Source organism: Mustela erminea, chromosome 14 (genome assembly GCF_009829155.1).
Source record: "Mustela erminea isolate mMusErm1 chromosome 14, mMusErm1.Pri, whole genome shotgun sequence".
NCBI lineage: Eukaryota > Metazoa > Chordata > Mammalia > Carnivora > Mustelidae > Mustela > Mustela erminea.
In genome coordinates, this window is record NC_045627.1 from 10,353,077 (window position 1) to 10,378,683 (window position 25,607).

At 40.2% G+C, this 25,607-nt stretch overlaps 1 protein-coding gene and 1 pseudogene across 1 annotated transcript in view; one reads left to right on the top strand and one right to left on the bottom strand.

Annotated features, from left to right (window-relative positions):
* The first annotated feature begins 10,770 nt into the window (after window positions 1-10,770).
* LOC116573597 (zinc finger protein 33A-like) overlaps window positions 10,771-25,607 on the top strand; it is a 73,245-nt gene continuing 58,408 nt past the window's right edge. The window contains 4 exon segments of the mRNA XM_032313762.1: window positions 10,771-10,875; window positions 11,998-12,128; window positions 23,532-23,676; window positions 23,952-24,047. Coding sequence (XP_032169653.1) covers window positions 12,114-12,128; window positions 23,532-23,676; window positions 23,952-24,047 — 256 coding nt within the window. The 5' untranslated portion in view covers window positions 10,771-10,875; window positions 11,998-12,113.
* On the bottom strand, window positions 17,868-18,465 carry LOC116573563 (annotated as a pseudogene).

Here is a 25,607-nt window from a genome sequence, read left to right on the forward strand (position 1 = left end):
TGAGATTCAGTTCCAGTGAGATGTATCAGAGTTGTCAGAAGACAGAAACCATAGCAGTGATTTAAACAAAAACAATATGATAGAGAGCATTGTTAACTTGATGTACAGTTGTTAACTAGGGATCTGAAAGGGTAAGAGGAACACTGAGTATCATGAAGATGGCAGGAATCTGAAAGGGAAGAATAAAAGTCAAGTGTACCACTAAAGTAGCAACTGCAGGCAGCAGCTACCAGCTCTAGACTGGTCAAATGGAGGGAACGGGAGGATCCCTCAGAGCTGAAGTGCAGGCCTCTGAAAGGAACCTGTTCCACTGATGTGGGTGTCCAAGTCCAGAGCAGGGGCCTACGCGATTAGGGCCCATACTAGCTGAGGAGAGAGTGCTGGCTGCCTGGCACTGGTTTCTCTGATGGGGCATGATGACGCCAGTATCCACGTGTTACCAAAACCACAAACTGTATTTAGCTGCTGCTCTGGGAAGACCCTGTGCCTGACTGGCATGACACAGTATTGCTAAGGTGCTGACGGCTCAGGATGCTGATAGGAAGCCCACAGGAGACCAACAGGAAGATGCATGTCTCTTTGCCCTCCTCCATCCTTGCAGCCCTCAAGTGAATACTGTTGGCCAGCATGACAGCCGGTAAAGCCTAAGTGTGGTTACGGTAGAAAAAGGCGGCGGGCCCAACCTAGTCAAGTGATTGAAATTAACATGAATAATACTGATGTTTGATGTCACTCAGTAGTATTGAATTTATGTGCCATCTAATAGGAGACAATGAGAATACAGCCAAAAGTGTCTAACCTGAGTCTAAGCAGGAGGGTCCATCAAACAAACTCACAGTGAGGTGCACTCTTTAAAATAGTGGCTTGTAATCTCCAAACATACCAAGTTCATACAAGTCAAGAAAACTGAGAAAGTGTTCCAGGTTGAAGGCTGAAGAGAGATGAAATCACAACGTGTAATCCTGGATTAAATCATTTGGCTGTAAAGGGAATGATACGGAGAATGGGTGAAAAGTGAATGGTGTCCGAGTATTAGGTGGTAGGTGTTAGTGTTAGTTTCCTGATTTTGATGTTTGAAATGTGATTATATATGCTTGTTACTAAAGTATTTGGAGCATGTCGACAACGTGCTCTTAGTAATTTGGAGAATAAAAGGTTATTTGCACTATTGCAAACTTTTCCTAAGTTTAAGATTATTTTCAAAGAATAATATAGTTTGTGCTTGATAGATAATTCACCTAATCTTTGTTTCTTTAACTTTGTTAATAATGTTAAGCTATAAATTAAAATTGGTTAATTTTAGGCTTGGTTAAAAATTAAACTGGTTCTAAGAGGCTTCTCTAGAGGAAGCTCACATATCCCGAGCAGAAGAGCCTGGACTCTGAGCTGATTATTGTGTACTTAGAACTCATATCTCTTCCATGTGTTATTCCTCACACATGGGTCTTTGGGTCACTTTTTTTAAAAAGTAAAGGGAGGGGCACCTGGGTGGCTCAGTGGGTTAAGCCTCTGCCTTTGGCTCAGGTCATGATCCCAGGGTCCTGGGATTGAGCCCCACATTGGGTTCTCTGCTCAGTGGGGATCCTGCTTCCTCCTCTCTCTCTCTCTGCCTGCCTCTCTGCCTATTTGTGATCTCTGTCAACTAAATAAATAAAATCTTAAAAAAAAAAAAAAGTAAAGGAAATTGGAGGGCATTGGCAGCTGTGACTGGTACCCATGTTTACTCCTGAGTTGGTGGTCTCTGGGATCAGGCATTTTGTTCCTGGGCTGGCACCAGCCATTGTATTGGGAGGAAGAGGCGTTGTGAATGTCCTGTGTGGATGAAGGGAGTGGCTGGGTTATCTAAGTAACTGTCCCTCTCTGGGCCCTCTGTATAGTGACTAAACGTATGTTACTGAACACTTACTTCCTGTCAGGTCTTGAGCTAGAAATAGTCAAATTTAACTCATACTGAGCCAGTGAATGAATGGCTGTAGTAATGACGATGAGAATGTGAATCAGAGAGGAGAAACCACTGTCAGCAGCCTGTGGAATGTAGGAGCTAAGGGTGGGAACCTCCTAGAATCCTTAAAGTGACCAAAAACTCTAAACCCATGTTGTATAATTGTACATCTTAGTTCATTCAGGCTGCTATGACGAAGCCCATAGACTAGGTGGTTTATAAGCAACAGATATTTATTTCTCCCACTTCTGGATGCTGGGAAGTCTAAGATCATGGCACTGGCAGAATTTGTGTCTGCTGAGGGCCTACTTCCTGGTTCATAGAAGCCCCTTTTGTCCCTGTGTTCTCACACAAGGCTGACGTGGTAAGGGATCTCTCGGGTTTTTTTCTTTTTTAAAGGTTTTATTTATTTATTTGACAGAGATCACAAGTAGGCAGAGAGGCAGGAAGAGAGAGGAGGAAGCAGGCTCCCTGCTGAGCAGAGAGCCCAATGTGGGGCTCAATCCCAGGACCCTGGGATTATGACCTGAGCTGAAGGCAGAGACTATAACCCACTGAGCTACCCAGGTGCCCCTGGGGTTTCTTATATAAAGGCACCAATCCCATTCGTTGAGGGTTCTACTCTCATGACCTAATCATCCCCCAAAGGCCCCACCTCTAAATATTAATACATTGGAATTAGTTTTGCCACATGATTTGTTTTGGAGGGAACAGCTGATATGGGACATAAACAATCTATAATGTTATTTCTTCATTTTTATTATTTCTATTTTACAGATAATACTGGAGTGGGTTCTTTTTTAAAATTACATCTATTCCTTTCTTTTCCCTTCCCTTCCCAGCACAGGGACAGCAGTCCCATTGGAGGTCAGTGAGGTCAAGACCTCTCTTGAGGTCTCTGAAGAGAGAATGTCCACACAGAGGAGAAGAGTAATGCAACTGTTCCTATCACAGATACATGGGACACTGGGACTTGGTGGCTAAGGAGATTATAGAGGAAATTACTGGCATGGTTGGAGATGGATCACATTGAGGGGAAGATGAATGTATTGAAAATAGGAGCCAAGTTTCTTCCTGTTGAAAGTATTTATAAATATAGAAAGGCAGAAGACTGAACATAACCCTGACTTGTTGAATCAGAATTGGAGGTATTGGTAGGAACTGATCATTTTTTAAATATACATGCACTGTTAGATCCATTTATGGGTGTATGTGTACATATGTGTGTAGACAGATGCACATGTACATGCAGGTGTACGTGTGTGTGTGTGTGTGTGTGAATGTCCTCCTTACACAGATTTCCTAGCTCTTTATGCTGAGATTGCTTAGGAGCAACTCCATCCCAGTAGCAATGAGGCCTGGCTTTTAGAGTTTGGTTTCTAGATACTATTTTCCACTTGAAGGAAGCAGAACCCCTTGGTAAATGCCTGATTCCAGGCCTGGACTTGGAAAAGCCAATGCGCCTAAAACATCTTCCTGTGAGAAAAGGAAAAGGAATGGCTCAAGGAATAATGGGGGGCATAGCAAAAGTACATAAAAGCCATCTTGAAGATGCTTCTATTGGCCAAATATGGAACAACTTGGTCATAAAAATGAATAGTAACTTGGGAATATAACCTGCATTATAAAACGGAAAGCTATGAATCCATATTGATACAGAAATAAGTGGGGAGAAGGGAAGTTTCTTCCTTACTAGTAAATGTATGAGGAATAATGGAAATGGAAAATTAGTATTTGGTCACCATCATAGTGATTGATTCAGGTGAGATTATTAATAGATACTTAGATTGGTGAGTGGATGAGGAACGGATTATTGGCATAATTTCAGAATAGATATCTCCACAATTAGCAATTTCAAAGGACTTAATGGTGCTATAATGGCAGGGAATCCTGGCAGATACCAAAATGACAAGATGATCCAGGCTAATGACACCATGGTCATCAGCACTGTGTGGCCCTGACATGGTACTGACTGGTCCATCTTTTCTGCAGTGACTACCGAGAAAGCATAACCTAAGTCTGATACTGAAGAAACGACAGGACAGATCCAGACTGCTGGGATCCAGGTCTAGAAAGGAAAGACTTTGTTGAGACAATTGTTTATATTGGAATGGCATTTTTGGATTTGACAACGGTGTTCTGTCAAGCTTGATTTTCTGACTTATTTGGTTGGTGGTTCTGTAAGACAGTGTCTTTGTTTTAGGAGCATGCCTAGTGGAGCCCTTTGGAAATGTGGTGTATGACGCTTGCAGCTCTACCTAATATACTCAGGAAGAGAATAATGCTGATAGGATAGTTGATCAGACAGATATGAAACAAATGCAGGGAAATGTTAACAGTTGGGGAATGTAGGAATGGGGGATATGGGAATTTTTTGCACTGTTCTTGCAATTTTCCTAAAGTTTCAGATTATTTCAAAATAAACCATTAAATAATTAGTTTCTCTGGACCCCCCTTATACATCGGTAGTCTTCTTTGCCATAACCATTGCTTTTAGTTCAGTGTGTAACCTTTAACATCTTCCTTTCCTGTATATTTAAAACCCACATATATGTACATAGAAAGAATATATAATAAGAATGCCATGTCTAAGACTTTTTTGGTATGCCAATTTAAAATAATATAGCGAACATTCATGAAGTCTGGTATTTATTATTAGGAATGTTAAAATAATATAACTGCTGAATTATTAATTATTATTAATTAATTATTAATAATTATTATAAAATGTTAAAACTAACTTCCCAAATGAAACTGTGCTTCTGGTTGCCATGTGGTAATGATATTTTAACTAGTAAGCCTAAATTTTATAATTGTTGGTATCCTGTGAATGAGCCCCACTCTTACATAAGTGCATAGGAGGTTTTATGGTTGATTTAATGATTTGGGCTTCTTTTAAATTACACGTTAAAATTGAAAATATTTCTTAAAAATCTTTAAAAGTCATCTAAGTGAAGGAAATAAGAAAGCCATCATAAGGCAAACCACACATCAATGATTACTGCAGACAGATGCTCATATTGAGATATTAGTTAAGTTTACAATGGGAAACATAGTAACTTTACAGCAGAGGACCCTGGCAGACATAACTTTAACAGAGTGGTTAACATATCTTGTCATATGACATGGCAACATGATGAAATCCCTGATAGGATGCTCTGACAAGCACACATCTCTCAAGTGGTATATTGTCCCACACATACATCATCCCAATCATGAAAAAACATCAGGCAAACATAATGGGGGACATTCTACAAAGTAATCAGGAACTATTCATCAAAGTGTCAAGGTTGTGCAAGACAAGGAGGACTGAGGAGCTGTCCCTTCAGTCAAGTGACATATCCTGCACAGACTGCTGGTGTCACGTCCTGCAGCTCCAGCGGGTCCTCCCTTTGGAACCTGGGATCATAATCTTTGATGGCTTCTGAGAATGGCGACATCCTGCAGGTTTTTCCCACTTCTTGGGAGATAAATAACAAATTCTGATCACAGAAATGCAAGGTAAGCTCTTTAGGGGGTTTCTGTCTCTGTGATTTAGCTCAAGAGAGAGAGAGAGCTCAGGTAAGAGAGTTTTGTCTTCCAGGTTGGATTCCTGTTCATTGTGCTGGGACCTGGGTCTGTAGGAAAAATTCATTTGGCATCGAACCTTTATCCAGGTTCAAGGTCCACTCAAGAGCTACTCTCTTCACACCTTTCAAAAGACAATGCAGTATTGTTAACTATGATTACCATGCCAGACATTATGTCCCCCAGCCTTATTTATCTTGTAACTGGCAGTTTATACCCTTTCAGCTCCTTTGCCCATTATACCCACTCTCCATACCCTGCCTCCGGCAACTCCTCATCTGTACTATGATTTTGGTTGTTTTTGTTTTTGTTTAAAGATTCCACATATAAGTGAGATCATACAACATTTTTCTGTCACTGTCTGACTTACCTCATTTGGCATAATGCCCTCAATGTGTCGCCAATATTGCAAATGGAAGATTTCCCTTTTCGTGGCTGAATAAAATTGGTGTTTGTCTTTGTTTATGAATGTATTTATATATTTTCTTTGCCATCCATCTGTCCTAAGTAAGCACTCTCCAGGTTTTTTTCCCAAGGCAAAAGGGACTGAGGCAGGTTTGCTGGCTCTGCTGGTTATGCAGTTCTTACGAAGGTCTGCCTGCCTATTAATAAGTACACAGATAGAGGAGACTCATTCTGGGTCTCTTAGCATATAGTGTTGGGTTCTACAACTACAACCATGGAATTTTTGTTCATGCATGGATGTCAAATTCGTTGTTTAAAAAGAGAGAGAAAAAAAAGGAACCAATGTCTTATACTACAGCATCATGTTGATGTCACTCTCTAGAACATTTTTGTTTTCCACTTTTGTTTTAAGTAATCTTTATGCCCAGTGTGGGGCTCGAACTCGATGACTCTGGTATCAAGAGTTGCCTGCCAAGCAGCCAAAACCAGCCAAGCACCCCCTCTATGTTTTATTTTTAATGTGATCTTGTCTTAGATATTCTTATATAAACCAAATTCTTAATTTCACGGTATTTTGTAATCAACCCCCGTGTAAGTTAGTACACCTCTGCATTACCAGTTTTTTTCTTTTTTTTTTTTTTAGTTTTTTTTTTTTTTTTTTTTTTTAGATCTTATTTATTTGAGAGAAAGAGACAGAGTGAGACAGCATGAGAGGGGAAGTTAAAGGGAGAAGCAGACTCCTCATGGAGTTGGGAGCCTGATGTGGGACTCGATCCCAGGACTCTCGGATCATGACCTGAGCCAAAGGCAGAGGCTTAACCCACTGAGCCACTGAGGCACCCCTACCAGTTTCTTTTTGTTGAGCATCATAGCATCTTAGCATTCCACTATATGGTATTAATTTTATTTTACTTACACAAACTAAAAGGACATTTTGTTTCTAGTATTTGCTTTTATAAATTAAGTCATACAGAATTCTCTTAGTTATAGCTATGTTGTTACAACTTAGTTGCACTAAACCTAGAATTCTCTACCGTGCATTGGGATATTGGTGCTTGGACTGTGTAAACCACATTTTATACTTACCCTGATGCCTGTTAGGCTTTTCCCTAGGAGATCCTACAGGAAGTTTGGAGGGCAGGGTTACTGGAGGACCAACTTCCTTCTTCCTGTTTGCAGAATGGTTCCTTAACAGCACCCCAGCAGTGGCTCTTCACCTTGATCACTAGTGGTACACTACAGCTTCTTTTATTAATTCAATAAAATTTAAAAATTGAGATATAATTCACAAATCTTTAAATTCACTCCCTTAAGAGCAGAAAATTCAGTGGTTTCAAATATATTCACAAAGTTGTGCCACCAACACTAGTATCTAATCCCAGCAGGTTCTCTCACTCTCCAGCTTCTTTTAGCTCTCTCACATGTAACCATATTTATCCCTCTCTGACAGGCAGCACCAGCTGAGCAGGATACCCCTCAGAGGTGTTATCCTCCCCCCCCCATATCTTTCTGACAGGCCTGCAGGAACTGGACAGCCCCCCTCTGAAGGTCTGAATTCCAGTTCTGCTGGGTTCTTCTCTCCATATGTACGATAACATGCCTCAGGCACCTCCCCTGCTTCAGGTGTGGAATCCTCTCTTGAGGGCTGTTTGGATTCTTTGACTTCTTCCATCATGTTACCCTGGGGCAGTAGCTGCCGTCTTCCATTATCCCTGTTACCCCGGTGTTCACTTTTGCCTTTAAAATACCTACTTTAGGGGCGCCTGCGTGGCTCAGTGGGTTAAAGCCTCTGCCTTCGGCTCAGGTCATGATCCCAGGGTCCTGGAATCTGGTGCTCTGCTCGGGCGGGGATCCTGCTTCCCCCTCTCTCTCTACCTGCCTCTCTGCCTACTTGACCTCTGTCAAATAAATAAAATCTTTAAGATAAAATAAAATACCTGCTTTAATCTATTCTGTTAAATTTCCTCTCTTGGGGCGCCTGGCTAGGTCAGTTGGTTAAGCCTCTGCCTTCGGTTAGGTCATGATCTCAGGGTTCTGGGATCAAGTCCCGCATTGTGTTCTCTGCTTGGCAGGGAGCCTGCTTTCTGCCCCCTCCCCCACCTGCTTGTGATCTCTCTCTGTCAAATAAATAAATAAAGTCTTTAAAAAAATTTCCCTCTCTTGTCATGTTTGGTTTCTGTTCCCATCTGGACTTTGACGGATGTAAACATTCTTGTATGTACATCAGTGGAAATTAATTGCATTATTATAAAGTCATGTGTAGTTGTGGAAGTGGAATTGCCAGATTAAAATTCCTTCAGGGGTGCCTGGGTGGCTCAGTGGGTTAAAGCCTCTGCCTTCAGCTCAGGTCTTGATCTCAGGTCCTGGGATTGAGCCCCGCATTGGGCTCTCTGCTCTGTGTGGAGCCTACTTCCTCCACTCTCTCTGCCTGCCTCTCTGCCTACTTGTGATCTCTGTCTGTCAAATAAATAAATAAATAAATAAATCTTTAAAATTCCTTCAGAATTTGATAAAAATGAACCTCCAGTGAGTTTACATGCATTAAACCCTCAGTAAAAGTGAGGAGGAATAAGTATTTTCTCAAGCACACACTCTAACTCTGTATTACTCTTTTTAAAAAATACGAGTCTTATACTTCAAAATGGAATTTCACATATTCATAATTTCCCCAGATTGGAAGTTAAGGTTGCTTGGCTGGGGAAGAAATAAGTGAAGTGTGGTGAATTCATACCATGGAGTAGGACCTGGGAAATAAAAGTCAAAACTGTATTGGTATATGAAACAACGTTGATGAATCTTAAATGTATTGTACTAAGTAAAAGATAACAGATTCATAAGATTACACATGGTAAGAGTCTATGTATGTGACTTTCCAGAAAAGGGAAACTGTAGGCATGAAGAAGAGATAGTAGAGGCCAAAGGAGAAGAGTGGTGAGAAAGTTTGATTTCAAAAGGGTAGCATGAAGGGATTTGGGGGGCTGTGATAAAACAGTTCTGTATTTTGACTGTGGTGGTGGTTACACAGACCTATGCATTTGTCAAAATTCATAAAACTACAGAGTGAATTTTTGTGTACAGAAATTTTAAAAAATTAAATCTCAAATCTTACATGTTTTTATTTAAGTATTTGCATTGTTTCAATTCTGATAATGGACTTTTATATACATTTGTCAATCATTTTCACTTTATATATTGTCATTCATTGTATTAGTGCTTAGTTCTGTACCCTGTTTTAAAATTTTCTTTCTGTCGATTTAAAGATCTCTCTTTAAATTAATGCATCTGGGGCACCTGGGTGGCTCAGTGGGTTAAAGCCTCTGCCTTCGGCTTGGGTCATGATCCCGGGTCCTGGGATCGAGCCCCGCATCAGGCTCTCTGCTCAGCAGGGAGCCTGCTTCCTCCTCTTTCTCTGCCTGCCTCTCCACCTACTTGCGATCTCTGTCTGTGGAATAAATAAATAAAATCTTAAATAAATAAATAAACAAATAAATCTTTTCTTTCAAATAGTAAAAATAGAATTTCCTGGTTTACTTGTTTTTAGCTTTTAAAAAAATAGAACTGAGTTGTTATTTTTCTAATGTATCAGATACTTAATTTATGGTTTCTAATTTTGGTGACACAACGTGTCACCTCTATTTTAATTAACTTAGTGTTTTATTTTAAATCTTGAATCTATGTGAATTGTACCATGTGTGATCTATGTACATAACTTTACACCAAATTGTTAGGAAGGGATTGTTTCCTCAGTACTTTGAAGTGCTACATTTATTATACTACATTCAAAACATACACCTAATCATGGCTTTGTTTCCATGAAGTAGATGGCAAACTATCTTTAGTGGAGTAAAATTATGCATATTGGTACTTATTAGGAATTCTTCTTTTTGAAAGGTTTTCTGTTCCTTTGGATTTTTACTTATTCCAGATGAAGTTGAGAATGCTTTTGTGAAGTACACTTAAGGTATAAAAAATCAAAGAGAAAAAGGATGTATATAAAAGTTTATGAGATTCATAGTGGAATGTTTTCAAAGAATATTGATTCTCTGAAAGGGTAGATCTTCATTTATTCAATAACCTTAATGTCACAGAGGAAAGAATATGTTTATGTAAATGAATATATATATTTTTGGACTGTTTTATGATTTATCTACAATTTTAGTTTCTTGCTTTCATGATTTTTGATGAACTAGCTTTCTTGACCCCACCCTCGCCCCCTGGCTTTTCATTTTCTGAGAGAATCGCTGATGGTGTCAGATACAATTTTTTTAAGCATTCTTTTATGGGGTTTTTAAAAAAGATTTTATTTATTTATTTGACAGAAATCACAAATAGTGAAGAGAGGCAGAGAGGGTGGGGGAGGCAGGCTCCCTGCCAAGCAGAGAGCCCAATGTGGGGCTGGATCTCAGGACCCTGAGACCATGACCTGAGCGGCAGGCAGAGAGGCTTTAACCCACTGAGCCACCCAGGCGCCTGTAAGCATTCTTTTAGGGCATTGGTGGAATCTACTTCCTAGCATTGAAAAGTGAACATGCAGGTTCCCGTTCCCTGACAGCTCTAAATTGCACACTTGCAGAGAACTCAGCTATAATCAGTAAGCTGTGGGGAGTCCCTGACGGGCTCTGACTGCTTGGAGAGCTATCTCAAGAGCCCCAAACTTTCTCGTGCTCGATAGAAGATTGCACTCTCAGCCAATCTCGCACCACGGGTAGCGGGGAAAGGTAGTTCAATTGGTAGCACTGACTGCCCGGACTGCCAGGTTCTGCGCATGCCTGTTTCTGCGCATGCCTAGTTCCGCCCTCTGCCTCTGTGCGCTTCCTTCCACCACTCCCAAAGCCCCCATTCTATTCAATTCTCGCGTGGGAGGCGATTCCTGCGCTGCTGAATGTCCGCACTTTTGCCGGGCCAGTCCCTCCCAACGAGAAACCGACAGGTGAGCCCGGAACAGCTGGACAAAGGCCGAGGTGTGGCGCCCTGCTGTCCGGGGTCGCCGGTCGAGTGTAGGGGGTCTGTGCCCAGTAGTGTGGAGGAAACCTGCGGCCCGCCCACGGCAGGATGGGGACGTCTGCAGCAAGACTAGGGGTCGGAGACCCCACGTGATCGGCCCCTGCGCGGAGCGTGCGGGGCTGTTCGTGGAGCCCCATTTTGGAGGCCGAAGGAGGAGGGGGTGTGCGCGTGCACGGTGGGTGTGCGGAACCCTTGGGTAGGGGGTGGCGCTGCGGGGAGGACGTCTTCGCGTGCGCGGTGGGTGCTTACGTGCGGTGGTCGGGGAAGCGGGGCGCGCCCACCCGGGCTGTGCGGTTACCGCCATGGCTGTGCGGTTACCGCCCGGCCTAGGGGAGACCCGTTCCCTCCGCTCTCCCTTTATTCTTCCTGGAGGCTGAGCTGCCCACTAGCCGTGCCCGTCACTGCATCCCGATGTGCGCTGTTAATCAGTCCTGACTTGCCCTGGCGTTCACGAAGCGTCTTCAAGAATTTTCTGCTTTTGTCTTATTTAACGGAAAAAAAAAAAGTTAAAAAATTAAAAAAAAATAAATAATTCCCCTCTTGAAGGTTAGCGACTTGTTCAGAATCACCCTGTTAGTGGCAAGGACTAAAAGGCGTGTCTCCTGACTCGTGAGAGAGAACTGTCTGCTTTTACACGCAAGGAAGAGCAAATTACATTTACAGTTCCTTTTGAAAAATGGCAACAAACATACAGAAATTGAAACCTAGACCTTTCCTTAAAGCACTGCTTTTTACAACTTTCTGCGGAATCACTAACCAAGGGTTTAGTAACAGTAGGGAAATTGATAAACGGGTTAGTCGGAGTATTTTTTGAACAGTTTCGGTGAAGAGTTAATGTTATTTCCCTGGGTGTATTGTTTGGTCTGAATTGGTTTATTTAAAAATTGTTGTGTGTGTGAGCATCAGGGGAGGTTTAAACTGTTAAATCCTCAGGGAGCAAATATTTACATTTGCCCAGTGAAAAACGTTATGGCCAGGAGCTACTACATGATGATATCAGAGGCATGTTATATAAGGGGTGTTTCAGCATCCGAAGGTCGGAGGTACTGACGTTCTTCCTGTCTGTTGGATGTGTGTAGTTTCTAGGGCAGGAGGATTCTGGAGCTGCTAGGCACGCCAGATCTTCCATGGCCCCTTCCCTCTTGTAACCCAGCACATCTTCAGAGTTGTCTGCATTTATCCAAGACAGCGGAAAATGAACAAGTCCCAGGTAAGTTATTTGTTCATTCCCCTACTTTTTTTTTTTTTTACAGTGGACTTTGTGAGATTTTTAAGAGTCCATATGTTAAGATGGGGAAAATTAGTAATTGATAAAAATCTAACTTTACAGAAAAATATAAAGTAACATCAGGAGCAAGGCCAGGTTGGCTTATAGATACATACTGATCATTATATATCTTAGAGTTTCTAAGGTGATCCACAAATACATCTCTGCTGTTTCTGATAACCATGGAAAAAGGAAGACACTGTATTTTGGATACAGACAGACCTTTTTTTTTTTAACACAAAAAGTTCTTGAAAGGTATAATTTTTGGTCTTAACATAGGGACACATAGTGGATCACCTTCCAGTGACAGCCCTGAAAGAAGTGCCTAAAGCCATTCCTCACTGAGAGTAGTAAGGTCCAAGAGATAGTTAAAGTAGTGCATTTATAATGGTCTTATTTGGTCCTGCTATAAGAGCTGGTATGTTCAGAGGAATGAATGGCCTGCATGCTTGTTAGAAAAACTCTCCGTGAGGACTTTAGCCAGCTTGTGTATTTAAGTTGCACAGCCAGTGGTTCAGAGGTAAATTCATTGGTAAGTATGTCTGAGCTTCCCAGTCAAATTCTTCCCATAGAATTCTGTCCTGGTCTTTCCCCTCTGCTATTGGGATCTATCCAGGTAAAGGTGGCCAAAGATTTAATTGTAATTGTTTTCCTCGAAGAACTGCTGCATCACTCTACTGCAGCTCCTGGGGCAGGTCTTCTTGTATCAGTCTTCTGATGGCTCTTTCGTGGAGTCTTCCTTATTGAGCCGTATGATTCGGTTCCAGTTTTTTATCCTTTGTCTACTAGCTTTATCATCATATCAATATGCAAACATTGAAAAGATACGTAGAGAGTTAAATAGTACTGTTCATTGTTTTGAATACTCCTAGAAATGTATAAATTATCTTCATGTATATGCAATGGACATTTTCCCCCTCAATTGACCAGTAACTTGGGATCTATTCATATATAGTTTAGCCCTTTTAATGCTCTATTTTTCCCACTGTACAGTACACTATATTCTAAATACTATATTTTATTGATAGGCATTTAGGTAATTTCCACTTTTCATTAATATAAATGCTGCTGTGAATATACTTGTTCTCTCTGCATAGATGCAAATGTATCTCCAGACTCTTGAGCAGTGCTTCTCAAAGTTAGGTTCTTTGGCCAGAAATGGCAGTATCACCTTGAAACTCGTCAGAAATGCAGATTTTTATGTATGCTCCCATACCTTCTGGAAGAAAAATTTTGAGGCAAGGCCCAGCAATCCATATTTTTTTATTTTAAAGATTTTATTTATTTATTTGACAGACAGAGATCACAAGTAGGCAGAGATGCAGGCAGAGAGAGGAGGAAGCAGGCTCCCCACTGAGCAGAGAGCCTGATGGCTGGGCTCCATCCCAGGACCCTGGGATCATGACCTGAGCTGAAGGCAGAGGCTTTAACCCACTAAGCCACCCAGGTGCCCCAGCAATCCATATTTTTAACAAGGTGTGCATAAGATGCTCATACACATCAGGTTTAAGAATTACTGCTCTGTAGTCTAATGATTAGTATTTTTGAGTTACAGGATATGAGCATTTCTAATTTTTCTAGGTAAACTTATTCATTAGAAGACTACTTTTCCTCTCTCCTCTCCAGATATATAAAGTATTTTTACACTAAGGGGTGAAAACTTTAATTTCCATTTTTCTGGTTGTTGAGTTTTATTGACTTTCATAAATCTGGCTTTTTAAGTTCTTTCAGGCTATGGAGTTTTGTAAGAATTCTTACGTATTTTAGGTGGTAATCTTTTTTTTTTTTTTTAAAGATTTTTTTATTTATTTGACCCTGAGACCATGACCCGAGCTGAAGTCAGAGGCTCAACCCACTGAGCCACCCGGGTGCCCCTTTAATCTTATTTTTATACATACAACAAATGTATTAAAAAATCCACAGATTGTGGGGCGCCTGGGTGGCTCAGTGGGTTAAGCCTCTGCCTTCGGCTCAGGTCATGGTCCGGGGGTCCTGGGATCAAGCCCTGCATCGGGCTCTCTGCTCAGCAGGGAGCCTGCTTCCCCCTCTAGCTCTCTGCCTGCCTCTCTGCCTACTTGTGATCTCTCTCTCTCTCTGTCAAATAAATAAATAAAATCTAAGAAAAAAAAAATCCACAGATTATAAGTGTAGAGCCCAGTGAATTACCACAAATCTAATGCCTGCATAACTAATACATAGGTCAGAGCAAACACTGGCAGCACTTCTAAAGCCTCCCTTGTGCTCCTCTCACAATCCCTACCTGTTACTATGCTGGTCATTCATTTGTGTGTAATCAGTGGCTTCAATGGTAGCATTAAGTAGTGAAATGATGAAGACCATCTGGCCCTCTATACCTAAAGTGTTTGCTGTCTGGCTCTTTACAAGGAAGACTTTCCAGATCCTTGGATTAGTTTATTAAATTTATTAATGTTGCTGTCATTTGTGTCCTGTTTAAAATTAATTTTCCTACTCTAAGGCCAGATAGATAATCTCCTCTGTTATTTAAAAAAAATTTTTTTTTTTTTGCTTTCACATTTATGCCTGTTTTAATGGACTTGGTATTTACTTTTGTTTCTTTAGAAATTTTTTTTTAAGAATTTATTTATTTTTTTGACAGAGATCACAAGTAGGCAGAGAGGCAGGCAGAGAGAGTGGGGGGAAGTAGGCTTCCTGCTGAGCAGAGAGCCCAATATGGACCTCGATCCCAGGACCTTGAGATCATGACATGAGCCGAAGGCAGAGGCTTAACCTGCTGAACCATGCAGGCACCCTGTTGAGAAATCTTTTTATCATTAGGGCATTACATCTTTTTCAGAACAAGTATAATTTACAGAAATTATAGAAGGCAGCTTTTTATCAAATACCAATGTTTAGCAATGTTTTGTTTGCCAGAATATTATTGCAGTTGTAAAAACCATCTTCAGTTGCAAAAAGTAATCAAAAACCTTACTGGAGGGTGCTTAAGCGGTGCATCCGGTTAGGCGTCTGACTCTTGTTTTCCACTCAGGTCATGGTGTTGAGGTGGTGAGATCGAGCCTCACATTGGGCTCTGTGCTTAGCGCAGAGTCTGCTTGAGATTTTTTCTCCCTCTCCCTCTCCCTCTGCCCCTCCTGCTTGTGTGCTCGCTTTCTCTAAAATAAATAAGTAAATCAAGGGGTGCCTGGGTGGCTCAGTGGGTTAAAGCCTCTGCCTTCAGCTCTGGTCATGATCTCGGGGTCCTGGGATTGAGCCCTACATCAGGCTCTCTGCTCAGCAGGGAGCCTGCTTCCTCCTCTCTCTCTCTGCCTGCCTCTCTGCCTACTTGTGATCTCTCTTTGTCAAATAAATAAATAAAATCTTTAAAAAGAATAAAATAAGTAAATCTTAAAACACAAAAAACTCTGGATTTAATTTGATTTTACCAATATCCTAAGAAGTCTTAAGCTAAACAATATTTTAAGCAGGAGAACATGAACTTTTAAATAGTTTGGTATACTGTTTCTGTGGTTATAAACATATCAACTGGTTTCTTTTATAGGAAATCTAATGAGTTTATCACATCAAGCATTACATAATCCAGGACAAGAGCTAATTACCTTCTAACTATAGTACTCTGTGTAACAATTGCAAATATCAAAGGTATTTACTGGTTAATAATTGCTACAAAATTTGAAACAAAATATGTTTACTGGATTGTTTTTCAGATTGCAGCTGCTCCTTAAGGATTTCCTGTAAATAAAAGCTCCAAAGCAATTCATGTAGGGCTTAGTTTAGATCAGTACTTTTTCTCTCGTTATCACTACCCCCCCATGCCCCACCCCCCTGCAGTTGCACCATATTATTAAAAACATTAAGTGCCTGGGATATATGCTTCAGAAAGACAATGATTGAATAATTTCAAATAACGTGGAGTTCTTCATGTAAAAAGGTTTTTTTTTTTTAATTTTTTATTAACATAAAATGTATTATTAGCCCCAGGGGTACAGGTCTGTGAATCGCCAGGTTTACACACTTCACAGCACTCACCATAGCACATACCTTCCCCAGTGTCTGTAACCCAAACACCCTTTCCCTAACCGCCTCCCGCCCCCCCCCCCCCCCCCCCCCCCCGCAACCCTCAGTTTGTTTTGTGAGATTAAGAGTCTCTTACGGTTTGTTTCCCTCCCGATCGCATAAAAAAGATGTTTTGTAGTCACAATTACTTCAAAAAGTAATTCTATCCAAATAACCTGGCATGCTATGCTTTAGCAATTAGAGAACCATGGTTTTGACACCTGGCAGTTGACAAGTTATTCAAATGTGAAATGCTAAACGATGTGAACAGCTCTTCTCTCTTTGGAGTGCTGCAAAGTTCCAGGTTGACTTTATTTTTCAGATAACATCTTAAGCCCACTTTATAACATACTAAGTCATAAAGGACAAATCCAGGGAAGGTAATACCTTTCCTAAGTTACAAAACTGTAGCAAATTAGTACAGTACTCTTTAATACAATAAAATCCTTTGTTGTTGTTGGAGTTATGTATTACTTTAGTAATAATTTTCACTCCAGAAATGTCATTTAAGTACCAAACAAAACACTATGGTGTTTTTTTTTTTTTAAAGATTTTATTTATTTATTTGAGAGAGAATGAGTGAGAGGGAGCATGAGAGAGGAGAAGGTCAGTGGGAGAAGCCGACTCCCTGAGGAGCTGGGAGCTGGATGCGGGACTCGATCCTGGAAGTCTGGGATCATGACCTGAGCTGAAGGCAGTTGCTCAACCAACTGAGCCACCCAGGTGCCCCAAAACACTATGGTTTTTAATGGTGGTTTATAAAAGAGCAAGTTATTTTATACAAATCAACATCTTTTAAAACTGTAAAATTTTTCCTTTTTTAGAGATTTTACTTAGAGAGTGCGAACAAGTGTTCACACAAGCAGGGGGAAGAGGCAAAGGCAGAGGGAGAAGCAGACTCCCTGCTCAGTGGGGAACCTGATGTGGGGCTTGAACCAAGGACCCTGAGATCATGATCTGAGCCAAAGACTGATGCCTAACCAACTGAGCCACCTAGGTGCCCCTATAATTTCTCTCTCTTTTTTTTTTTAAAGCATTCCCTAATGCAAGCTCTTTAGGTTTACTGTAGCAAGATAATTATATGTATTTAGGTGGCTCAGCTTTGTTCTGGGGTTAGTCCAAAGCCGGGAAGAGTACTAATGCATGAAAAGCTTTACAGTTCTGCATTAAAGGAGATGTAATATGCCAATATGATTTTCTAGGTACTTTTCAGAAATTGCTAATTTTTTTTAAAAGATTTTATTTATTTATTTGACAGACAGAGATCACAAGTAGGCAGAGAGGCAGGCAGAGAGAGGGAGGAGGAAGCAGGCTCCCCGCTGAGCAGAGAGCCTGATGCGGGGCTTGATCCCAGGACTCTGAGGTCATGACCTGAGCTGAAGGCAGAGGCTTTAACCCACTGAGCCACCCAGGCGCCCCAGAAATTGCTAAATTTTCACATAACTACTAGAATCCTCAGGAATTAGATGGAAATTTCAAACAATACTACTTTTGGATGATCCCTTTTATTTAGAAATCTGCCACCTCTTTGTTTTGATCAAAAATCATATAGCTTTTCAGCTTATTAAAAAAAATCCTACCTAAAATATATTTCTGATTTTTAAATAACAAGTATATTGCCAGCTTGCAGAGATGTGGGGGGCGGGTGTATCATGTAACAGCTTTCATCCTCATTTCTCTTACAAACCCTGCCACTGCCATTGGTGTCTTCATGCTCCCTCTTGCCGAAGCTTCCAAGTCTTCAGTCTCAGCATTTAATTGATGTATTACCCATTCCATTGTTTCTTGGCCTTTATTGGCATTTGAAGATACCATGCTTGCCATCAGTCCTTCAAGGTAACTGCTAAGACTGACTCCTTCCACAGTGATCACAGCTTCTTGAGTCAAAATGTTTTTTTCTGGGTCCTGAGTGTGTGGTTTGTGTATAAACTGCAGAAACCGTATTTGTAAGTGAAATATTAGTAGATTTAAGTTCCATCGTTTTCTCTGCAGAATCAAGTACAGAGTGTTCTTGCACAAATGTTTTAGTTTTTGCTGCAATATGAGATTTCACAATGGAAGGCAGCCCCCACTCTATTCTGAAAAGTCTTTGTACAGCTTTCCAGAGTGATCTGTATGTCTGTCCAGTACATCACATCACCTCCAACCACATTTGGGTCTTTCTGCATTGCAGCTGTAATAGTTTCCAATGGATGGTCAAAGACGCGGTCTGAAGTCCAGATCTTCATGGTGCCGGCCACTTGCACAATGTCCCTGGTGTTCACTTTTATTCTTTCTTTTAAAGATTTATTTTATTTATCTGAGAGACAGAAAGAACATGAGTGAGAGGATGGAAGGAGGGAGAGAATCTCAAGCAGAACCACTGAACACAGACCCCAACGTGGACCTGATCCCACAACCCCAAGATCATGACCTTAGCCGAAACCAGGAATCGGACGCCTAACCAGCTGCGCCACCCAGGCGCCCTTTATTTCTCATTTCTTACCACACCAAGGCTGTCCCCTTCTATCCCTTCTTATCTAAAGTTTTTCTTGTTTTTGTGAGTGTCTATTAAATTTTATTCAATGGTTTTGAACATCTATTGAAATTATCATATGATTTATCTCCTCTATTTTCTTAGTTGGTAAATTACATTAATTTTTAAATGTAAAACAAACTAGATATTCTTGAAACTGAGCTGGGCCATGGTATTCTTTCTATATATTCCTGGCTTTAGTTTGATAATACTTTGTTTTGCATTTTTATATTTGTGTCCTTCATGAGAAAGACAGACCAGTAAGTGTTTTGGTGTAGAGAGAGGGGAGGATATGTTCTTGTTACGATTTAGTATTTAATATCAGGAATATGTTGAATTTATAACATCAATTTGGAGTATTTCCTCTTGCTTTCTCTACAGAATGTTTTATTTTGTTGCTACTTCTTAGGTTTTTCATTCATATGTGAGGCCATCTGTGCCTGGAGTTGCCTTCATGGGAAGATTTCTTTCTTCCTGTCTCTCTTTTGTTAAGGAAGCTCTTTCCCAACTTGGGGCTTGAACTCACAACCTTGAGATTGAGAGTCACGTGTTCCATCAATTGAGCCAGCCAGGCACCTGCATGGGAAGAGTTTAAATTACAGATGCAATGCTCAAACACCTATTTTCTTTAAGTGATTGGCTTTTCCGATATTTGGTGCCAAAAAAGATAAATGATTTCTTTCTCTTCTTGAAGAATCATTGCTCATTTCATTCTTTTAGCCCTCAGTGTTACCTTATCTGCTGTGAATTAAGCCACTTTAATTTTGCTTATATATTTTTTAAAGATTTTTTTTTATTCATTTGAGAGAGAAAGAGGAGCGGGGGAAGGGCAAAGGGAGAGGAAGAAGCAGACCCCACTGAGCAGGGAACCCAACATGGGGCTGGATCCCAGGACCCTGAGATCATGATCTGAGCCCAAGGCAGATGCTTAAGTGATTGAGTCACCCAGGTGCCCCTATTTTGCATATATATTTTTTGCAGTATATTTGATATTTGCCCTTTATTTTGTTTTCAAATTTTTTTGATGTTGCAAATAATTGGTTTTGTTTTCAAATCAGTTATGTCACCCATTGGTAAGAAATTTAGCACATTCATATACCATCTTATAGTTTAGGTTTTTTGTTTTACAATCTTGTTTATAGTATATCCTAGTGTAACATCATTGATGTTTTGTGTGTTCTGTGTCATTTTAATTTTTGTCATACACTCAGTTTCTCGTTGCACTGCTGGTCAAATTTATTTTCCTTTTTTTTTTTCCTAATTTGATAAATTGTTGGATTCTAGTTTTGATTATGAAGACATTACTGTTATAATAGTCTATATTTCTCTGTTAACACATCTTCATTGAGTAATGTTTTATCTTCAGGATCTTTTGATTGTCCATTTCTTCCCTTTCATCCAAACTAGAAAATGTCAGAATGATACTACATTTCCACATCACTTCCAAATAAGTGCCTTGGTTTTGCTATTGTAGTTCAGAATCTTTTGTTTTAGTCTGTTGGTTTTATGAATAGTATATCCTCAGTTTTATGCCAGGAACTTAGTGTGTATTATAAGTTCCAAAAAGTATTTTTTTATCTGTTAATTGAGGTAAGCTGTATATAACTTATGTGTCAAGCTTCATGAATTTTTACGTGTGTGTGTGTATGTGTGCACATGCACGCACATACACCCCTGTGTAATTACTATCCAGTACCCCAGAAGTTTCTCTGGTACTTGAGGTTCATCTTACTTTGACATCTCTTATCATTGATTAGTGTTGCTTGTATGTCTGGCTTCCACTCAGTATCGTATGTGAGATTCATCCATTTTGTCGAGTGTATCAGTTTTTCTTTTATCTTCGTTACGTATTCCACTATATAACCATACTGCAGTTTTATTTCTCCATTCTGTTGTTGGGCTTTTGGATTGTTTCCAGGTTTTGGCTAATAAATAAAACTGCTCTGAATATTTCCTATAGACACTTTGGTTGACAAAGGGTATATAACTAGGAGAGGAATTAATACAATAGCTTTAAATAGAAATTCCCTAATATTTTCCCAAGGTGTATGTACTTGTTTATCCTCCCACTGGCAAGGTATGAATGTTCCAGTTGTTTTCATATTTTTGCCAGTATCTCTATTTGGTATTTTCTGAGTTTTTCATTTCAGACATCCCAGTGTGTATGTCGTTGTGGTTATCATGTGAGAGTTAGGTTTGGGGTAGGTGGTAGATACTAGATGGGGCATGAAGGAGCTTCTCAGTTTCACTAATGTTTTATTTCTTGATCTAAATGCTAGTTTTATGCATATGTTCACTGTGTGAAACTACATGGAGCCTTTGTACTCCAAGGTTCACTTTTGTGTTATTTTTATGTATATTCATACTTCAACAAATTTACAAAAATCACAGAGTTGACAGTGACAAATTGCTTATCTAAAGAAGTCTCAAGGATATCATTAAGCTAAAATCAGGAGTCAGAATAACGTTAATTTTTTCATATACAGAGGTCAGAATTCTTTTTTTTTTTTTTAAAGATTTTATTTATTTATTTGACACAGAGAGAGAGATCACAAGCAGGCAGAGAGGCAGGCAGAGAGAGAAGGTGAAGCAGGCTCCCTGCTGAGCAGAGAGCCTGATGTGGGGCTCGATCCCAGGACCCTGAGATCATGACCTGAGCTGAATGAAGGCAGAGGCTTTACCCACTGAGCCACCCAGGTGCCCCCAGAGGTCAGAATTCTTCAGCATGTTTCCTTCCTTTTGTTTTCTTAAGAGAGAAAGAGACTGCACACATAAGCACGTGCATGATTAGGGGATGGGCAGAGGGAAAGGGGAAAGAGAATCTCCAGTGGACTCCATTCAGCATGGAGCCTGATGCAGGGCTTGATCTCACGACCCTGAGATCATGACATCAGCCAAAATCAAGAGTCAGATGCTTAACAGACCCATCCACCCAGGCACCCCTAAATTGAACACTTGTATATTTCACCATTAAGTGTAATATTTGCTGTAGGTATATGTGAAAGTCCATTATCACAGAAGGGAAATTTCTTTTTAGTTTGCCACTAGTTGTTTTTTGTTTTGTTTTGTTTAATCATGATTTTGTGTATATACTCAGATGATCATTTTATCATCTCTTAGTTTTTATAATTATTCATTCTTACTTTTATTTCCACCTTCAGAAAATTCCTTCATGGCCTGTTCTTCTGTTTTCCAGTTACAAAGTGATTTTTTCTCACCTTGCATTCTTTTTTTTTTTTTTTAAGATTTTATTTATTTATTTGACAGATCACAAGTAGGCAGAGAGGCAGGCAGAGAGATAGGAGGAAGCAGGCTCTCCGCTGAGCAGAGAGCCCGATGTGGGGCTCGATCCCAGGACCTGAGATCATGACCTGAGCTGAAGACAGAGGCTTTAACCCACTGAGCCACCCAGGCGCCCCTCACCTTGCATTCTTGATTATTTTCAGTCTCTTACTTCTCTGAGAGCTTTCTGATTCATTGTTGGTGATGTCAAATGCTACCAAATTATTAATGTTTGTCAAATGTTTATTTTCATTCTAGACCTACAGTGTTATGTTTCACATTTAAAATGTGTCTTGTTAAAATACAGTGTCCAGTTTATTTTTTCCTTTCTTATTTTGTGATTCTTGTGTTTATGCAGCTGTTTGTGCATATATTCTGAGGAAACTTCTTTCTGCCGATGATTGGTGGCCATGTTCTATCACTCTCTGTCCGCTTATCAATTCCCTATTTGTTTCACAGCTTTTGCAGTAGTAGTTTTTCTAAGTGGTGGTTTTTGTCCTTTAGCTTTCCCTTTACTTTTTTGGGAGAATTGGTCTATAAATAAAAACCAAGTCACATAATTTTTATATACACTCAGATCTCTTCTCTGGCTTCCCTTTCTTTGAAACAGTGAGTCGTAAAGTAGAGGCATGCACTTTAGATGACATCCCAAACAATCCAGTTGGTATCTTCTCTGTGTTCTACAGGTATTTCAAGTGTAACAGTTCTAAAATCTTCCCTTCTCATTTTCTACATGTCCTAATTATGGGCTCTAAATTGAAGACTTCAAACCTAGAATGTGTACTGCAGTGAAATAAAATATTAAGCTGTCTTTATTTTTTAAAGTTGAGGAAAAATAAAGCTTGCCACAAAATATATTGATAATTTATTTCCATAATTCATAAATACAAACTTGTGTAGTACTCAGAAATACTCTCTAAGATTAGTGGTGATCACATATGTTGGAGACTTGGTGTGAAACTACTCTGTAATCCATTCCATGGCTTGCTTTTTTCATGGCCCTTTCTGTCCTCACAGCGCCAGCTGTTTCTCAACATTTCCTGTGCTGTTTCCCTGCTGCTCATTTCCCAAATGTGCTAGAGGAGCCCTGCCTTCGCATGTACCATGGAGTTGTGTGAATAGCACAGCATTACTCTTTGTCCCGTAGCTGTTCTTCAGTGAAGCTCAAAATAGAACTAATTTTCTTCCTTATTTATTTCAGTCTGTCTGCTGTGTACTCTCACCTTAGCGATTATAACATACTACTGCGTGTTTTCTTATATTATTGCTACTTGAATCCAAGAAGAATTTTAATAATCTTAGCATTTCTAAGAACTAGAATGGTTCCAGATACAGTGTGCGATTTGATCATTTTTTACATGAATAATACCTTAAGGCAATGGCATAGTATTTCCGTTATGGTTTTTCATCTTCCCTCAAAGTATAGAGCCAGATGTTTTGCAAACTATTTTGGTAATCCTGGTGAGGATTGGTTCCCATATGGCTTTTTCCATGTTACCCAATTCTGAACATTTCAGATTGAACAGGAATTCCAGGGATCAGTGTCGTTTAAGGATGTGACTGTGGGCTTCACCGAGGAAGAGTGGCAGCACCTGGATTCAGCTCAGAGGTCCCTGTATAGAGATGTGATGCTGGAGAACTACAGTAACCTTGTCTCACTGGGTAAGGTCTGTTTTTTTATAATTCTAAGTAGCATGTTCTCCTTCTTTTAACTCTGAAGCATATAGACACTGTAGAGTTGAATGGTTTTTAATATTGGAACTGAGGAATCAGTGTTGATTGATCTCTTTTGGGTACCAGGAAGATATTTGTGTTTACCTCTCCAGTGAAATGTTCAATAGCATCTTCGTCGAGCAGCTCCAGAAGCTTGCTGCTCTTTCAGAGACCCTGCAGTCCAGGCCTTCTGGTCTGAATCCTGAACTGTTTTGCTTTGTCAGGGTATTGTGTTACCAAACCAGAAGTGATCTTCAGGCTAGAGCGAGGAGAGGAGCCATGGATACTGGAGGAAGAATTCCCAAGCCAGAGCTTCCCTGGTGAGTTAATGGACTCTGCACAGATGAACATCAGGGCGTTTAGTATTTTCCCATGATTAACCCAGAGGTTGACAATTTCAAGAATATCTCTTTAGATGTCTTAATCCTGGGAACTGACTGGGAATACTGGTTTTTTAACCAAATCTCCAGAAACCACTCTTTTTTTTTTTTTTTTTTTTTAAAGATTTTATTTATTTATTTGTCAGAGAGAGAGAGCAAGAGCGAGCACAGGCAGAGTGGCAGGCAGAGTCAGAGGGAGAAGCAGGCTCCCTGCGGAGCAAGGAGCCCGATGTGGGACTCGATCCCAGGACGCTGGGATCATGACCTGAGCCGAAGGCAGCTGCTTAACCAACTGAGCCACCCAGGCGTCCCTCCAGAAACCACTCTTAAAAAAATTTTTTTTGATTCACTTTTTGAGTATTTACCATTCTTACATCTTTCAAAAGACCAGTCTTTGCCTACCTTATTTTTACTGTTGTTTTTTTCATTCCTTTGTTTCCCAAAGCAGTTTCAGTTGCCTGCCTTACTGTCATCAGGCATTCTTTCATATGCTCATTTTTTGACTCAAATAATTTTTGAGTAATTGCTATTATCTACGTGTCAGTGAGCTTATACAAATAGCAGTAGCGGCCAACAAATACATGAAAAGATGGTCAGCATTACTAAACATCAGGGAAATGCAAATCGGAACCACACATCGCACCATTTAGAATGGCTAGTACCAAGAAGAGAAGAGATAACTAGTTCTGGGAAGGATGCAGAGAAAAAGGAATGCTTGTGCACTGCTGACTGTGATGTAAATTGGTTCAGCTACAATAGAAAACAGTATAGAGTTTCCTCAGAAAGTAAAATATAGAACTATCTTGTATGATCCAGTAGTTCTGCTTGGGAAGACACCCAGAGGAAATGAAAACAGGCTGTCAAAGAGAGAATGTGCATGCTGGTGTTTATCACAGTATGATTCACAATAGCCGGATATGGAAATGACCTTAGGTTCCTGTCAGTGGATGAATAACTAAATAAGATAGGTATGTGTGAGTAATAGAGTACTGTTCAGCCATGAGAAAGGACATTCTGCCACTTGCAAAACGGGTGAACCTTGAATGCTTTATGTCAAGTGAGATAAGTCTGACAGAGAAAGGCAAGTACTGCATGTTGTCACTTGTGTATGGAATCTAGAAAAACTGAATTTGTTATAAACATGAGTAATGTGGTGGTTACCCAGAGGAGAGGGAGAGAAAGAAGAGATGTTGTTTAAGTGTATAAAAGTGTAACGAGTAGTAAATAAGCCTTAGAGGGGTGCCTGGGTGGCTCAGTCATTAAGCATCTGCCTTTGGCTGGGGTCTTGATCCCAGCGTCCTGGGATCGAGCCCTCCATCGGGCTCTCTGCTCAGTGGGAAGCCTGCTTCTCCCTCTTTTACTTCCCCTGCTTGTGTTCCCTCTACTGCTGTGTCTCTGTCAAGTGAATGAATACCATTTTTAAAAAATAAATAAATAAATAAGCCCTAGAGATGTTTTATATCATATAATGAATACAATATTTTGTTACAATAATTAAAC